The 15,000-nt window shown below is 42.4% G+C and overlaps 2 protein-coding genes across 2 annotated transcripts in view; one reads left to right on the forward strand and one right to left on the reverse strand.

The window, feature by feature from the left end:
* The window catches only part of LOC136846927 (uncharacterized), a 328,106-nt gene that overhangs the window by 37,256 nt on the left and 275,850 nt on the right, over positions 1 to 15,000 (forward strand). The gene's annotated exons all lie outside the window — the stretch shown is intronic.
* Positions 6,401 to 8,872, reverse strand: LOC136847287 (golgin subfamily A member 6-like protein 22). Its single transcript, XM_067118824.1, has one exon. The coding sequence runs from the start codon at positions 8,846 to 8,848 to the stop codon at positions 6,671 to 6,673; it is 2,178 nt and encodes a 725-aa protein (XP_066974925.1). The 5' UTR covers positions 8,849 to 8,872; the 3' UTR covers positions 6,401 to 6,670.

Below are 15,000 nucleotides of genomic sequence, written 5' to 3' on the forward strand. Positions count from 1 at the left end.
ATCGTAGGATGCGGTTGCCAGGACCACATCAAAATGGAAATCATTAAACCGAAGTTTTTGGACAGGAACTTGAAACAGTTAATGCAGCTCAGAGATGCATTAATCGCAAATTTAAGGCTCCATCTGGGAACTCTGGATTTCGTCACGGAGAATGCACTCCTGATCAGGCACGTGAAGGGCCACATTGCGGATCTCCGGCTAGCGACGAAAGAGGAACTTCGATCCGAGATTGAAAAAGTCGAAAAGTGTCCCTGTCACCCTCCTCTCCCAAGAAAACACAAGAACGTCCATAAATCCAGGCCACAGCGCGGGGACTGGAAATGGAAGAAGGTCTTGCAACAGAGGAACCACCTGGTGAAGGACTTGCTGGCACAGATGGAGAGGCTTTCTGATAAGCGCGGACATGAGAATGATATGTTGATCAAACACCTGGACAAGCATATGCGGGCCCTTCTTGTGGCGAACCTAGGGCAGTTGCCAGGTGTAATTGCGGAGGTGCTGTTATGTTTTTGTCAAGCGGCAGCCCCAGCGGGAAGTTACGAATTCGCAGATTGGGAAGGACAGTACGAATTCGCAGATTGGGAAGGACAGTACGAATTCGCAGATTGGGAAGGACAGTACGAATTCGCAGATTGGGAAGGACAGTACGAATTCTCAGATTGGGAAGGACAGTACGAATTCGCAGATTGGGAAGGACAGTACGAATTCGCAGATTGGGAAGAACAATACGAATACCTGCTTGAGGGAGAAGAAAGTTGGGGTTCACCAGCTTTTTGGGAAGAGGATGCCAGTAAAAGGGAAGAGAAAGAACAACAAAAAGAAGAGGGTTTGGCTCCTTTACCAACTGCTCGGGAAGACCAGGAAAGCTCGGGTGTTCCATCACTTGCCCCTGTTGAAGATTCATCACTTGCCCCTGTTGAAGATTCATCACTTGCCCCTGTTCAAGAAGAAGAAATCCTTGGCCTTCCATCACCTGCTGCCATGGAAGAAAAAGAAAGGCCAGGTGTTTCGTTATCTGATTTACCCGAAGAAACCGTTGACGACACCTCAACCACAGGGCAGCTGTCATCAGCTGCGACAGCAGGTATAACAAAAGCCTCTGATGCAGATTTGGTCACAGAAACTCCCCCGTTTTCGGGAGAAGAAAGTCGGACTTCAACAACTTCTTTGGAAGAGGGAAAAAGCTGGCCGCCCGCTACCTCGAGTATTTTGGAAGAAGAAGCAGATTTGGTCAGAGAAACTCTAGACAGGAGGACGGATGTCTCTGTAGAAAAGAAGGACTCCGTGAATAGATTTGTAGAAGAGATAAAAAAGGACAAAGAAGTCATCATTGGAAAGATAGATTCAGTCATTACGAAGCTGGTCAACGATGCGATATCCAAGAGGATTAAAGACTCCAAGGAAAAGGACGATAGAAAGAAGGAAATAGAAATGGCACAAGAGAAACTCAAAACTGACTTCGAACTCCTACGTAGGCAAAGAGAGGCACTGGCTAAAGAGAGAGAAGACCTAGCCAGAGACAAAGTAGACCTGCAAAGAGATAGAGAAGACCTGGAAAAAGATAGAGAAAAAATTAGAGACGCTTTACAGGACCTCTGTAAGGAACAACCAACTCGTGAAAGCCCTGAAGTGCTGGGTTCTGGTCAAGAGAGATTCGAGGAGAAATTGAGCGGCGAGACGGATAATCTCCGAGGACGACCAGAGATGGAGAGACGATGTCGACGAATAAGTAGTCGCATGAGAGAACTTTCAGACAGAAAAGAAAATTGGCCGACAGATTGCAAGCCACATGCCCACCAACCAGATTGCAGAAGCCCAAGCCGGAAACTCCAAACGGGAAAGCCATACGAGAGAGGGACTTTCCTCAAGAGGAAGTCAAAAACGAGAGCAAAGCAAGGCATGAAGTTAGGAGCCCGAAATTATCCCAAGGTAAAATCATTGGAGGCGGTGCTGACCAGGGTGTGGTGGACCCGGATATGGATATCTGGGATGAGATACAAAACACCCTCCATCAGATTGGAAGATCGATTCAGCAGTGCAGATTAGAGCAGGGGAGGAGAGTCGAAGGTAAGGGAAATGTTGTCTAGCCCCAACACCTTTTAGGCGTTCCCCCACGCCTTTGAGGCGTTCCCCCACGCCTTTGAGGCGGTCCCCCACGCCTTTTAGGTGTTCCCCCACGCCTTTTAGGTGTTCCCCCACACCTTTTAGGCGTCCCCCCAACGACATTTCCTGGTTCTTCTACTCTTCTTCTTCTGCTCTCCTCTGCACCGTTGACTCGATCTTTCACATTGTCCATCCATGCTTGAATACATCCACCTGTGAAAGATCAAAAGTTCAAGAATCGTAAGGTAAGGTGAGCCATTGTTCTCTCTCTCTCTCTCTCTCTCTCTCTCTCTCTCTCTCTCTCTCTCTCTCTCTCTCTTACGTTTCACATCTTCCTTCTACATCCATGTATATTTCTGTCTCTTCCTCTCCATTTCCCCATCTCTCTCTCTCTCTCTCTCTCTCTCTCTCTCTCTCTCTCTCTCTCTCTCTCTCTCTCTCTCTCTTTACGTTCCACATCTTCTTTCTACATCCATCTATATTTCTCTCTCTTCCTCTCCATTTCCCATCTCTCTCTCTCTCTCTCTCTCTCTCTCTCTCTCTCTCTCTCTCTCTCTCTCTCTCTCTCTCTCTCTCTCTCTCTCTTTACGTTCCACATCTTCTTTCTACATCCATCTATATTTCTCTCTTCCTCTCCATTTCCCATTTCTCTCTCTCTCTCTCTCTCTCTCTCTCTCTCTCTCTCTCTCTCTCTCTCTCTGTCTTCTACATCCATCTATATTTCTCTCTCTTCTCTCCATTTCCCATCTCTCTCTCTCTCTCTCTCTCTCTCTCTCTCTCTCTCTCTCTCTCTCTCTCTCTCTCTCTCTCTCTCTGCCTTCTGCATCCATCTATATTTCTCTTCCTCTCCATTTCCCCATCTCTCTCTCTCTCTCTCTCTCTCTCTCTCTCTCTCTCTCTCTCTCTCTCTCTCTCTCTCTCTCTCTCTCTCTCTCTCTCTTTACGTTCCACATCTTCTTTCTACATCCATCTATATTTCTCTCTCTTCCTCTCATTTTCCCTCTCTCTCTCTCTCTCTCTCTCTCTCTCTCTCTCTCTCTCTCTCTCTCTCTCTCTCTCTCTCTCTCTCTCTCTCTTTACGTTCCACATCTTCTTTCTACATCCATCTATATTTCTCTCTTCCTCTCCATTTCCCATTTCTCTCTCTCTCTCTCTCTCTCTCTCTCTCTCTCTCTCTCTGTCTTCTACATCCATCTATATTTCTCTCTCTTCCTCTCCATTTCCCATCTCTCTCTCTCTCTCTCTCTCTCTCTCTCTCTCTCTCTCTCTCTCTCTCTCTCCATTTCCATCTCTCTCTCTCTCTCTCTCTCTCTCTCTCTCTCTCTCTCTCTCTCTCTCTCTCTCTCTCTCTCTCTGCCTTCTACATCTATCTATATTTCTCTCTCTTCCTCTACATTTCCCCATCTCTCTCTCTCTCTCTCTCTCTCTCTCTCTCTCTCTCTCTCTCTCTCTCTCTCTCTCTCTCTCTCTCTCTATACGTTCCCCATCTTCCTTCTACATCTCTCTCTCTCTCTCTCTCTCTCTCTCTCTCTCTCTCTCTCTCTCTCTCTCTCTCTCTCTCTTTACGTTCCACATCTTCCTTCTACATCCATCTATATCTCTCTCTCTTCCTCTACATTTCCCATATCTCTCTCTCTCTCTCTCTCTCTCTCTCTCTCCATCTTCCTTCTAGATCCATCTATATTTCTCTCTCTTCCTCTAAATTCCTAGTACGACCTTAAGGTCCACTAGAATCATATGCTGACCAAGAGATCTCTTCTGAAGAGAAAGGGCAACGTAACCCAGGGTGGGACCGGGCTACCATATCCCCCTCTCCTTCAGTAGAGTATCCCTCTGTTCAGCTTTGGTTATGGTGGCCCTGGAAGTCCTTCTGTTGGACGTGGAAGTCCTTCTTAAGGTCCACTAGAATCCAATGCTAACCAATAGATCCTCTTCTGAAGAAGAGGAGGGACACTGTAGCCCAGGGTGGGACCGGGCTACCATATCCCCCTCTCCTTCAGTAGAGGATCCTTTGATCAGCATTGATTCTGGTGGACCTGGAAGTCCTTCAGTTGGACATGAAAGTCCTTCTTAAGGTCCACTAGAATCCAATGCTGACCAAGAGATCCTCTTCTGAAGAAGAGGAGGGACACTGTAGCCCAGGGTGGGACCGGGCTATCATATCCCCCTTTCCTTCAGTAGAGTATCCTTTGGTCAGCATTGATTCTGATGGACCTGGAAGTCCTTTAGTTGGACATGGAAGTCCTTCTTAAGGTCCACTAGAATCCAATGCTGACCAAGAGAAATCCTCTTCTGAAGAAGAGGAAGGGCAACGTAGCCCAGGGTGGGACCGGGCTACCATATCTCCCTCTCCTTCAGTAGAGTATCCCTCTGTTCAGCATTGATTATGGTGGCCATGGAAGTCCTCCTGTTGGACATGGAAATCCTTCTTAAGGTCCACTAGAATCCAATGCTGACCAAGAGATCCTCTTCTGAAGAAGAGGAGGGACACTGTAGCCCAGGGTGGGACCGGGCTATAATATCCCCCTTTCCTTCAGTAGAGTATCCCTTTGGTCAGTATTGATTCTGGTGGCCATGGATGTCCTTATGTTGGACATGGAAGTCCTTCTTAAGGTCCACTAGAATCCAGTGCTGACCAAGAGATCCTCTTCTGAAGAAGAGGAGGGACACTGTAGCCCAGGGTGGGACCGGGCTACCATAACCCCCTCTCCTTCAGTAGGGTATCCTTTGGTCAGCATTGATTCTGATGGACCTGGAAGTCCTTCAGTTGGACATGGAAGTCCTTCTTAAGGTCCGCTAGAATCCAATGCTGACCAAGAGATCCTCTTCTGAAGAAGAGGAGGGACACTGTAGCCCAGGGTGTGACCGGGCTACAATATCCCCCTTTCCTTCAGTAGAGTCTCCCTTTGGTCAGTATTGATTCTGGTGGCCATGGATGTCCTTATGTTGGACATGGAAGTCCTTCTTAAGGTCCACTAGAATCCAATGCTGACCGAGAGATCCCCTTCTGAAGAAGAGGAGGGACACTGTAGCCCAGGGTGGGACCTGTCCTTTGGTCAGCATTGATTCTGGTGGACCTGGAAGTCCTTCTGTTGGACATGGAAGTCCTTCTTAAGGTCCACTAGAATCCAATGCTGACCAAGAGATCCTCTTTTGAAGAAGAGGAGTGACACTGTAGCCCAGGGTGGGACCGGGCTATCATATCCCCCTTTCCTTCAGTAGAGTATCCCTTTGGTCAGCATTGATTCTGGTGGACCTGGAAGTCCTTCTGTTGGACATGGAAGTCCTTCTTAAGGTCCACTAGAATCCAATGCTGACCAAGAGATCCTCTTTTGAAGAAGAGGAGTGACACTGTAGCCCAGGGTGGGACCGGGCTATCATATCCCCTTTCCTTCAGTAGAGTATCCCTTTGGTCAGCATTGATTCTGGTGGACCTGGAAGTCCTTCTGTTGGACATGGAAGTCCTTCTTAAGGTCCACCAGAATCAATGTTGACCAAAGGGATACTCTATTGAAGAAAAGGGGATATGGTAGCCCGGTCCCACCCTGGGCTACAGTGTCCCCACTCATCTTCAGAAGAGGATTTCTCTTGGTTAGCATTGGATTCTAGTGGACCTTAAGAAGCACTTCCATGTCCAACAGAAGGACTTCCAGGTCCACCAGAATCAACGCTGACCAAATTGTTTTGGACGCTACATAATCCGTCCGCACGCTGTAACAAAACAACAAGACGCTATGTCCACATTATTTACGGGCTGCTCTAGGAGCAAGAGCCCGTGCTGGCACAAGGCCAGCTAAATCTGAAACAACAACAACAGTCCAGATTATACACTTTTTTAAGAGGTCACGACGAGTGACGGAACAGCTGTGGTGTTGTGTTTATAGTAAATGGAACAGAGAGTTAATCTGCGCTTTTTGTCCATCAACTGAATTTGGAAGAACGTAGGATCCAGAAAATATTGTCAAATGAATGAGAAGTTGATCAGCAATCAAAAAAAAAAAAAAAAAAAAAAAAAAAAAAAAAAAAAAAAAAAAAAATATATATATATATATATATATATATATATATATATATATATATATTTATATTTGTAAAATTAATATAATAGATGGTTCAAGAAGGAAAGAGAAACTCAAGATGTCAGAAATTATTTGTAAAATTAATATAATAGATGGTTTTGTGTGAAATATACATCATAATACATGAATATAAGACCTTAGAATTTTTTTTCACTTAAACACTCATTTATAATAACACTAGGAATTATTGTGGTCAACAGGAAGAAACTCATTTGGATAATCACACTTATGTTGAACGGCTCGAAGAAGTCAGGCCTTTTGTTAGTAGAAAAGTCGTGGATAACAAATAAGGACATTTAAAATAGCTTTCAGTTATTAATAACCAGTAAATTTTTATGTTTTTATTTGCGAAGAGGAGTAGATGGTGTCCGGACTCTGCGTGACGTCACTCGCCTCTGCCTACCTGCGCACCTGTCGGAAGTGGGATGACCTCCTCTCTTCGTTAGTTCTTGGTTAATTCACTCGGGTGACTTCTTCGCCTGCTGCAGTTACTCCTGTTTGAGCAGAGCCTCCTCGACTTTCGTCATTAGCCTGAGTAGCTCCTCTTCCAGCCTCCCGATGTGGCCCTCTTTCACGGCGCTCTCCTTCGCCAGCCTCTGAATCTCCCTCTGCAGGTCACTCATTCTGTCGTCCATTTTCAACTCGAGCTTCGACAGCTCGTGACAGAGACGCGTCACTTGTTGTTCCTCTTCGACGTTGTCCTTATCCAGTTTCTTCTCGACGTCTCCGCTGGCTTCCATTTGCTCTCTCACGTCCTCCATCTCCCGGCGAATCGAGTCGTCTTCTTTTCTCAGGCGCTCAACGTGCTTCAGAAGACCTTCCTTTTCGTTTCTCAAAAGTTCTAGTTGCTGGTTTTGTATGTCTATGATTTTCCGCAGGCTCCTGTCAGCGCAGGTTTCTTCCTTTAGACGACTGACTTGCCTCAAAAGACTCGCCTTTTCCTTCTCCAAAATGTCCAGTTGGTGTTGTTGTTTTTGTAAAATGTTTTTCAGGCTGTCGTCATCATTGTTTTGTTCCTGTTGTAGATTTTGAACTTTCGCTGCAAGACTTGCTTTTTCTCTTGTCAGAATTTTGAGTTGGTCCTTTTGTGCTTGGATGATGCGCTGCAGGCTCCTGACAGTCGTCGTGTGTTCTTTTTGCAATTGTTCAATTTGCATTGACAGACTTGTTTTTTCCTCTCCCCGTGTTTCCCGTTGCCATTTTTGCTCTTCATTTGTTTTACTCAGGATGCCGGCAGCATCTGTGAGTTCCTTTTTCAGCTCAGCGTTCTGCATCAAAAGGCTGGCCTTTTCTTGTTCCAGCATATTCAGTCGCTGCTGTTGTTTTTCAATGGTTGCCTTCAAGCCCACGAAAGCGTTGTTGTGTTCGTTTTGCAGGTGTTCAACCTGATTCAAAAGACACGCCTTTCCTCTTCCCAGAATTTCCAGGGTCTCCTTTAGTTTTTCAATAATTTCCTTCAGGATAGTGATAGTGTCGCGAATTCCGCGTCCCGAAGCTTCGAGCTGGTCCCGGCTAGCATTATCACACGGAAACCCGAGATTTTCCAAAAGGCGCTCTTCCCAAGATCTGAGGGCATTACCTATGCTTGCGGTCATTCTTTCACTAATTACTTCCAAGAGTTCATATCCGTGGCTCTGGTCAAATGTATTGTTATCCGATCGGCCACTCAAGTTTTGATTTTTCCTTCTCCCTCCTTTGCCCTCGTTCTTCTTCTTAGCAGGCACCTGCCTTTCCTCGTCGAGGGCCGCCCTCTCCCGGCGCAGTTCCTCCTTCGCATTTTCTAGAGCCTGCCATTCCCTCCTAAGGGCGGACCTCTCTCCGTCTAGTTGCCGTTTGTTAGCTTGTCTTTTGTCTTCAAGGGCCTCGGTTTCTCTGTACAATGCCTCTCTCTGAGCAGCGAGGTCGTCTTTAGCTTTCGCGAGTTCCTCCGCCTCTTTTTCCTCCGCGTAGTCGGATGTTTCCCAAGGCACCTCTGTTTCCTCTTCAGAGTCTGGTGCGGCCCAAGATGTATCTGTTTCCTCTTCAGAGTCTGATGTTTCCCAAAGCACCTCAGTGTCCTCATCAGAGTACGGTGTTTCCCAAGATGAATCTGTTTCCTCTTCAGAGTGTGTTGTTTCCCAAGGTGGATCTGTCTCCTCTTCAGGGTATGTTGTTTCCCAAGATGGATACGTTTCCTCGTCAGAGTCAGACGTTTCCCAAGGTTCAATCCGTGTGACCAAATGCGAATCACGTAGTCGTCGGGTGCCATCTGGTTCTTGTCCAGTCCGTTCAGACGTTCCGGCTGTTTTTCTGTTCCATTCGGCTTGACAGTCACAGGCTTCAGTCTGTTCGATCACCGACTTCATTTCCGCTTTCTTCTGCGCCCTCCGGAGGCCACGCAAATGGGTCTTCAAGTGTTTCGCCAGTTCAATTTTCTGCGGATCGGAACGTATGGCGCTCACTTGAGTGGTCAATTTCTTCTCTAACTTCTTGCGTTTCTTGTTGAGCCACCATTTTCCAAGCTTGCCACACACGCGCACCGACTGAGGTAAGTCGCGGTCTCCCTCGCCTTCCGTAGGTGTGGGCGCCAGACGAGGGACGCGCTCTCCTGACCAGACGTAACAAGTAAATCTTCCAGCCAGGGAAGCCACTAGTTGAAGCAGCTTGAACAAGTTTATTGAATCCATATTCGTCGGATTATATCGCAGTGGCACGCGACGGTTTCCTTTTAAAGGGAGAGGTGCCGTTAAGATCGAGATTTTTGGTGAGGGATTTTCGATTTTTATTTTTTTTTTTTTGCATATTTCGCTTGGAGAGCACGTTGCCAGTGCCAAGAATATGAAAATTTTAAATGTTCTCGCCTCTAAAACGGTAAAAAGCCGGGTAAATGTGGCGCACTCGTGCGCGTGAAGTTTTAAAAGACCCTTCCAGTGTGTTGAATGTAGAACAACATTTTTTCCCAATGGTTGAATATAGAACAACAACATTATTTCCCTATGGTTGAATATAGAACAACAACATTATTTCCCTATGGTTGAATATAGAACAACAACATTATTTCCCAATGGTTGAATATAAAACAACATTATTTCCCAATGGTTGAATATAGAACAACAACATTATTTCCCAATCAGTCTGCGCTACCTCCTTTTTTATGACGTTGTGGTACAACAACAACTGCTAGGCACGAAGAGAGTGTTTTCCCCGTAGGGGAGTAGCGCCGTCAGTGCACCTCATGCGGTGCACTGTAGGCATTACTCACGGTTCTTTGCAGCGTCCCTTCGGCCCCTAGCTGCAAACCCTTTCGTTCCTTTTACTGTACCTCCTTTCATATTCTCTTTCTTCCATCTGACTTTCCACCCTCTCCTAACAACCGATTCATAGTGCAACTGCTTTGAGGTTTTCCTCCTGTTACACCTTTCAAACTTTTACTGGCAATTTCCGTTTCAGCACTGAATGGCCTCATAGGTCCCAGTGCTTGGGCCTTTGGCATAAATTCTATATTCAATTCAAGAGAGTGTTAAAGGTCACGCCCCGTAGGGGGCGGGGTAGTGCTGTCAGTGCACCTCACGTGGTGCACTGTCAGCATTCCTTAAGATTCTTTGCAGCGTCCGTTCGGCCCGTAGCTGCAACCCCTCTCATTTATTTTACTGTACCTCCGCTCATATTCTTTCTTCCACCTGTCTTTTCACCCTCTCTAACAATCGTTTCATAGTGCAACTGTGACGTTTTCCTCCCTTCACACCTTTAAAACCTTTTGACTCTCAATTTCCCTCTCAGCACTGAATGACCTCGTAGATCCCAGCTGTTGCCTTTGGCCTAAATTCCATATTCCATTCCATTAGCTGTTTCAGAATGCAAAGATTTCTTCTAAAGTTTGCATCTTAATGGTCTTGAGTTTGTCTCTGTTGTAGATTTCGTTTTCGTAACAGGTGTAGAGTGGAGAGAAAAGGCTGCTCAGCTGACACGTTAATTCTAGATCTCGATTTCTGTGCGCAGGATGCACTTCAGTTCGTTCAAAGTTAAGTATATCTTAGTTTTAACCAGACCACTGAGCTGGTTAACAGCTCTCCACTTAATTATTCTCTCCCACTAAATTCAAGGATGGATTAACATACCGCCTGCGAGAGGTTAAGTATATCTTAGTTTTAACCAGACCACTGAGCTGGTTAACAGCTCTCCACTTAATTATTCTCTCCCACTCAAATTCAAGGATGGATTAACATACCACCTGCGAGAGGTTAAGTTAAGTATATCTTAGTTTTAACCAGACCACTGAGCTGGTTAACAGCTCTCCACTTAATTATTCTCTCCCACTTAAATTCAAGTATGGATTAACATACCGCCTGCGAGAGGTTAAGTTAAGTATATCTTAGTTTTAACCAGACCACTGAGCTGGTTAACAGCTCTCCACTTAATTATTCTCTCCCACTTAAATTCAAGGATGGATTAACATACCGCCTGCGAGAGGTTAAGTTAAGTATATCTTAGTTTTAACCAGACCACTGAGCTGGTTAACAGCTGTCCACTTAATTATTCTCTCCCACTCAAATTCAAGGATGGATTAACATACCACCTGCGAGAGGTTAAGTTAAGTATATCTTAGTTTTAACCAGACCACTAAGCTGGTTAACAGCTCTCCACTTAATTATTCTCTCCCACTTAAATTCAAGGATGGATTAACATACCACCTGCGAGAGGTTAAGTTAAGTATATCTTAGTTTTAACCAGACCACTGAGCTGGTTAACAGCTCTCCACTTAATTATTCTCTCCCCACTTAAATTCAAGTATGGATTAACATACCACCTGCGAGAGGTTAAGTTAAGTATATCTTAGTTTTAACCAGACCACTGAGCTGGTTAACAGCTCTCCACTTAATTATTTCTCCCACTTAAATTCAAGTATGGATTAACATACCGCCTGCGAGAGGTTAAGTTAAGTATATCTTAGTTTTAACCAGACCACTGAGCTGGTTAACAGCTCTCCACTTAATTATTCTCTCCCACTTAAATTCAAGTATGGATTAACATCACCTATGGAGGTTAAGTTAAGTATATCTTAGTTTTAACCAGACCACTGAGCTGGTTAACAGCTGTCCACTTAATTATTCTCTCCCACTTAAATTCAAGTATGGATTAACATACTACCTGCGAGAGGTTAAGTTAAGTATATCTTAGTTTTAACCAGACCTCTGAGCTGATTAACAGATCTCCTAGGGCTGGCCCGAAGGATTTGATTTGTTTTACATGGCTAAGAACCAACTGGTTACCTAGCAACGGTACCTACAGCTTATTGTGGAATCCGAACCATATTATGACGAGAAATGAATTTCTATCGCCAGAAATAAATTCCTCTAATTCTTCATTCGTTCAAGTTACTGCTCAAAAATAAGTTATAAACTACAGTTCACTTTAATTTGGCCTCTGTGAAATCTATCCGCAGATTGGCTCGATTATTCATGGAGTGAATGAATTCCGTTGTCTGATGTTTTATTCATTTTTGGGCCTGGTTGGGAGCTAAAATATTCATAACTCGACCTAGGCCACGGGCCATGCTTTCGTTACTCTGCTGGTTGCCGGAGGCCTTCAATAGAGCTACTTATCATCATCGGAAAATTTTCGGAGTGGAAACCTCTGGCAGCCTCTCATTCCAGAGATTTCTGGCAGTTAGTAATTGTTGCCAGATGGAATGATCAAATTATTACTTTTTTTTATGGAAAATATACCGGATGGAATCCTTTGGCAAGCTTGCAGTCCAGAGATTTCTGGTAGTTAAATGTTGCCAGGAGGAATGATTAACTTATTACTTGTTTTTTTTATGGAAAATATAGCGGATGGAATCGTTTGGCAATCATGCAGTCCAGAGACTTTTGATAGTCAAGTGTTGCCAGATGGAATGATAAATTTATTACTTACTTTTTTATGGAAAATATACCGGATGGAACCCTTTGGCAACCTTGCAGTCCAGAGATTTCTGGTAGTTAAGTGTTGCCAGGCGGAATGATCAACTTATTACTTGTTTTTTATTTAAAATATACCGGATGGAATCCTTTGGCAACCTTGCATTCCAGAGACTTCTGGTAGTTAAGTGTTGCCAGATGGAATGATCAACCTATTACTTGTTTTTTTTATGGAAACTATACCGGATGGAATCCTTTGGCAACCTTGCAGTCCAGAGATTTCTGATAGTTAAGTGTTGCCAGATGGAATGAGCAGCTCATTACTTTTTTTTTTATGGAAATTATTGGTATTTTTATCACCACAGAATACATTGGCAACCTTGCATTCCAGAGACTTCTGGTAGTTGGTAAATGTTTGCAGGTGGAATGACTGTCTCTTGTCTCTCTCTCTCTCTCCATTGACCCCTTTCTCTCATTTTTATGTTTACCTGCAAAAGAATCTCTCTCTCTCTCTCTCTCTCTCTCTCTCTCTCTCTCTCTCCATTGACCCCTTTCTCTCATTTTTATGTTTACCTGCAAAGAATCTTTCTCTCTCTTCTCTCTCTCTCTCTCTCTCTCTCTCTCTCTCTCTCTCTCTCTCTCTCTCTCTCTCTCTCTCTTTTTGACATTTCATTATCTTGACTCTTCGTATCTTCCAGTACCCTTCCTCTCCCAACCCTTCGTATTTTTCGACGATCCCCCTTCCTTTTTCCCCCCAGTCACTTTTAGTCTCTTTTCCGTTCTGGTCATCTCATCTCTCCGCGTGGCTTTCAATCTCATTTTCTAATGCAGTGTATTCGGCTGAGGCTGATTTTGGCATTCAGAGTGAGAAGGGGGAGGGAAAAAGGCGTATCTTATGGAGGAAAAATCACGCTGACACACACACTTACATACACACACACAGGCATACGAACGCAAGCACGCACATACATATTGATATAATATATATATGTGTATTTGTATATATATACATAAATTGTATGTATGTAAGTATATATATGTATGCATATGCACATACAGTATAGATGTACATATACATAAGTATGTACATGTATGCATAAATATATGTATATATGTATGTATATATATATGTATATATATATATATATATATATATATATATATATATATATATATATATATATATATATATATAATTTATATGTGTGTGTGTGTATAACATGAACATCATTAAGTGAGTATTCCATAGGAAGTGGTTACTCCGTTTGGCAGACGTTTACCTATACATAATATCACATACAAATTCGAGTAATAATATCACATACAAATTTTGAGTTCAGTAACATGCATTACTAGAGAGAGAGAGAGAGAGAGAGAGAGAGAGAGAGAGAGAGAGAGAGAGAGAGAGAGAGAGAGAGGGGGGACAGTACATAAATCCTGGAAGTGTATTGCCCACTTTTATCAAGTGGAGATAGGGAGAACAGCAATATTGAATTGTATGCATATTGCAGTAATAATGAGTAATGCAAATTTATCAAGCCGAGGGGGAGAAAAGACCCTGATACCGCATTGCACACAGACGTCAATGAGAGTTTTAACAAGTTTAGATTGAGAGAGAAAATAGTTTTCGTATATTCAAGAGATTTTACTCGAAAGTATTTACATAATGTTTCAGGAGAAACGTGTTTAATGGAAAGTATATTCATTGAAAGGTGTCTATAGAGAGAGAGAGAGAGAGAGAGAGAGAGAGAGAGAGAGAGAGAGAGAGAGAGAGAGAGAGAGAATAGTTTTCGTATATTCAAATTATTTTACTTAAAAATATTTATACAAATAATGTTTCATGAGAAATGTATTTGATGGAAAATATATTCATAGAAAAGTGTCTAGAGAAAGAGAGAGAGAGAGAGAGAGAGAGAGAGAGAGAGAGAGAGAGAGAGAGAGAGAGAGAGAGAGAGAGAGAGAGATTTTTACTTGAAAATATTTACATAATTTTTCAGGAGAAATGTATTTAATGGAAAATATATTCATAAAAAAAGAGAGAGAGAGAGAGAGAGAGAGAGAGAGAGAGAGAGAGAGAGAGAGAGAGAGAGATCAGATAAGACTTTAATCTGTGGCTTAAAGCTTTGGGTACAGATTCTATCGTATGTGTTTTATTTTTGTCTATATATTTATTTTCATGTTGGTTAAGGATGCCTACTAGTTTTCAGATGTGGAGGCTGAATAGGGTGAGGATGAATGTCTGATAAACCGTAGATATAGAAGCAACGGTGATAATAATAATAATAATAATAATAATAATAATAATAATAATAATAATAAGGAGGAGGAAGATTTTAAATACCATAGTCTTTCTTTTGTCTAGATTTAAAATCTATGCGTAGATTATTATTATTATTATTATTATTATTATTATTATTATTATTATTATTATTATTATTATTATTATTATTATTATTATTGAATATAATGTTAAAAAATATTACTGAAGAAAAATAACTGGGATTAAAGTTAGTATTGTATTTCATTATGAAAATCATTGTAAATTTGAGCTTCAAATTTTCTCTTCAAAATATAACACGGTAATATAAGGAGGAAAAGAACATTTCTTTACACAAGGAAGAGAGAGAGAGAGAGAGAGAGAGAGAGAGAGAGAGAGAGAGAGAGAGAGAGAGAGAAAATTATACTATATATTTTCCACCAACTTACAAACTACCTTAATGAAAATCTTATCCATTGAGGTAAAGAGTGAAAGTTTGTGGAATATGTTTAATATACAGTATATATATATATATATATATATATATATATATATATATATATATATATATATATGTATATATATACTGTATATATATATATATATATATATATATATATATATATATATATATATATATATATATATATATATATATATATATATATATATATATATATAT

Source organism: Macrobrachium rosenbergii, chromosome 16 (assembly GCF_040412425.1).
Source record: "Macrobrachium rosenbergii isolate ZJJX-2024 chromosome 16, ASM4041242v1, whole genome shotgun sequence".
Lineage (NCBI taxonomy): Eukaryota > Metazoa > Arthropoda > Malacostraca > Decapoda > Palaemonidae > Macrobrachium > Macrobrachium rosenbergii.

Excerpts from the sequence above, each read along its gene's own strand:
- LOC136847287 (XM_067118824.1), bottom strand. The coding sequence starts at position 8,848 with ATGGATTCAATAAACTTGTTCAAGCTGCTTCAACTAGTGGCTTCCCTG.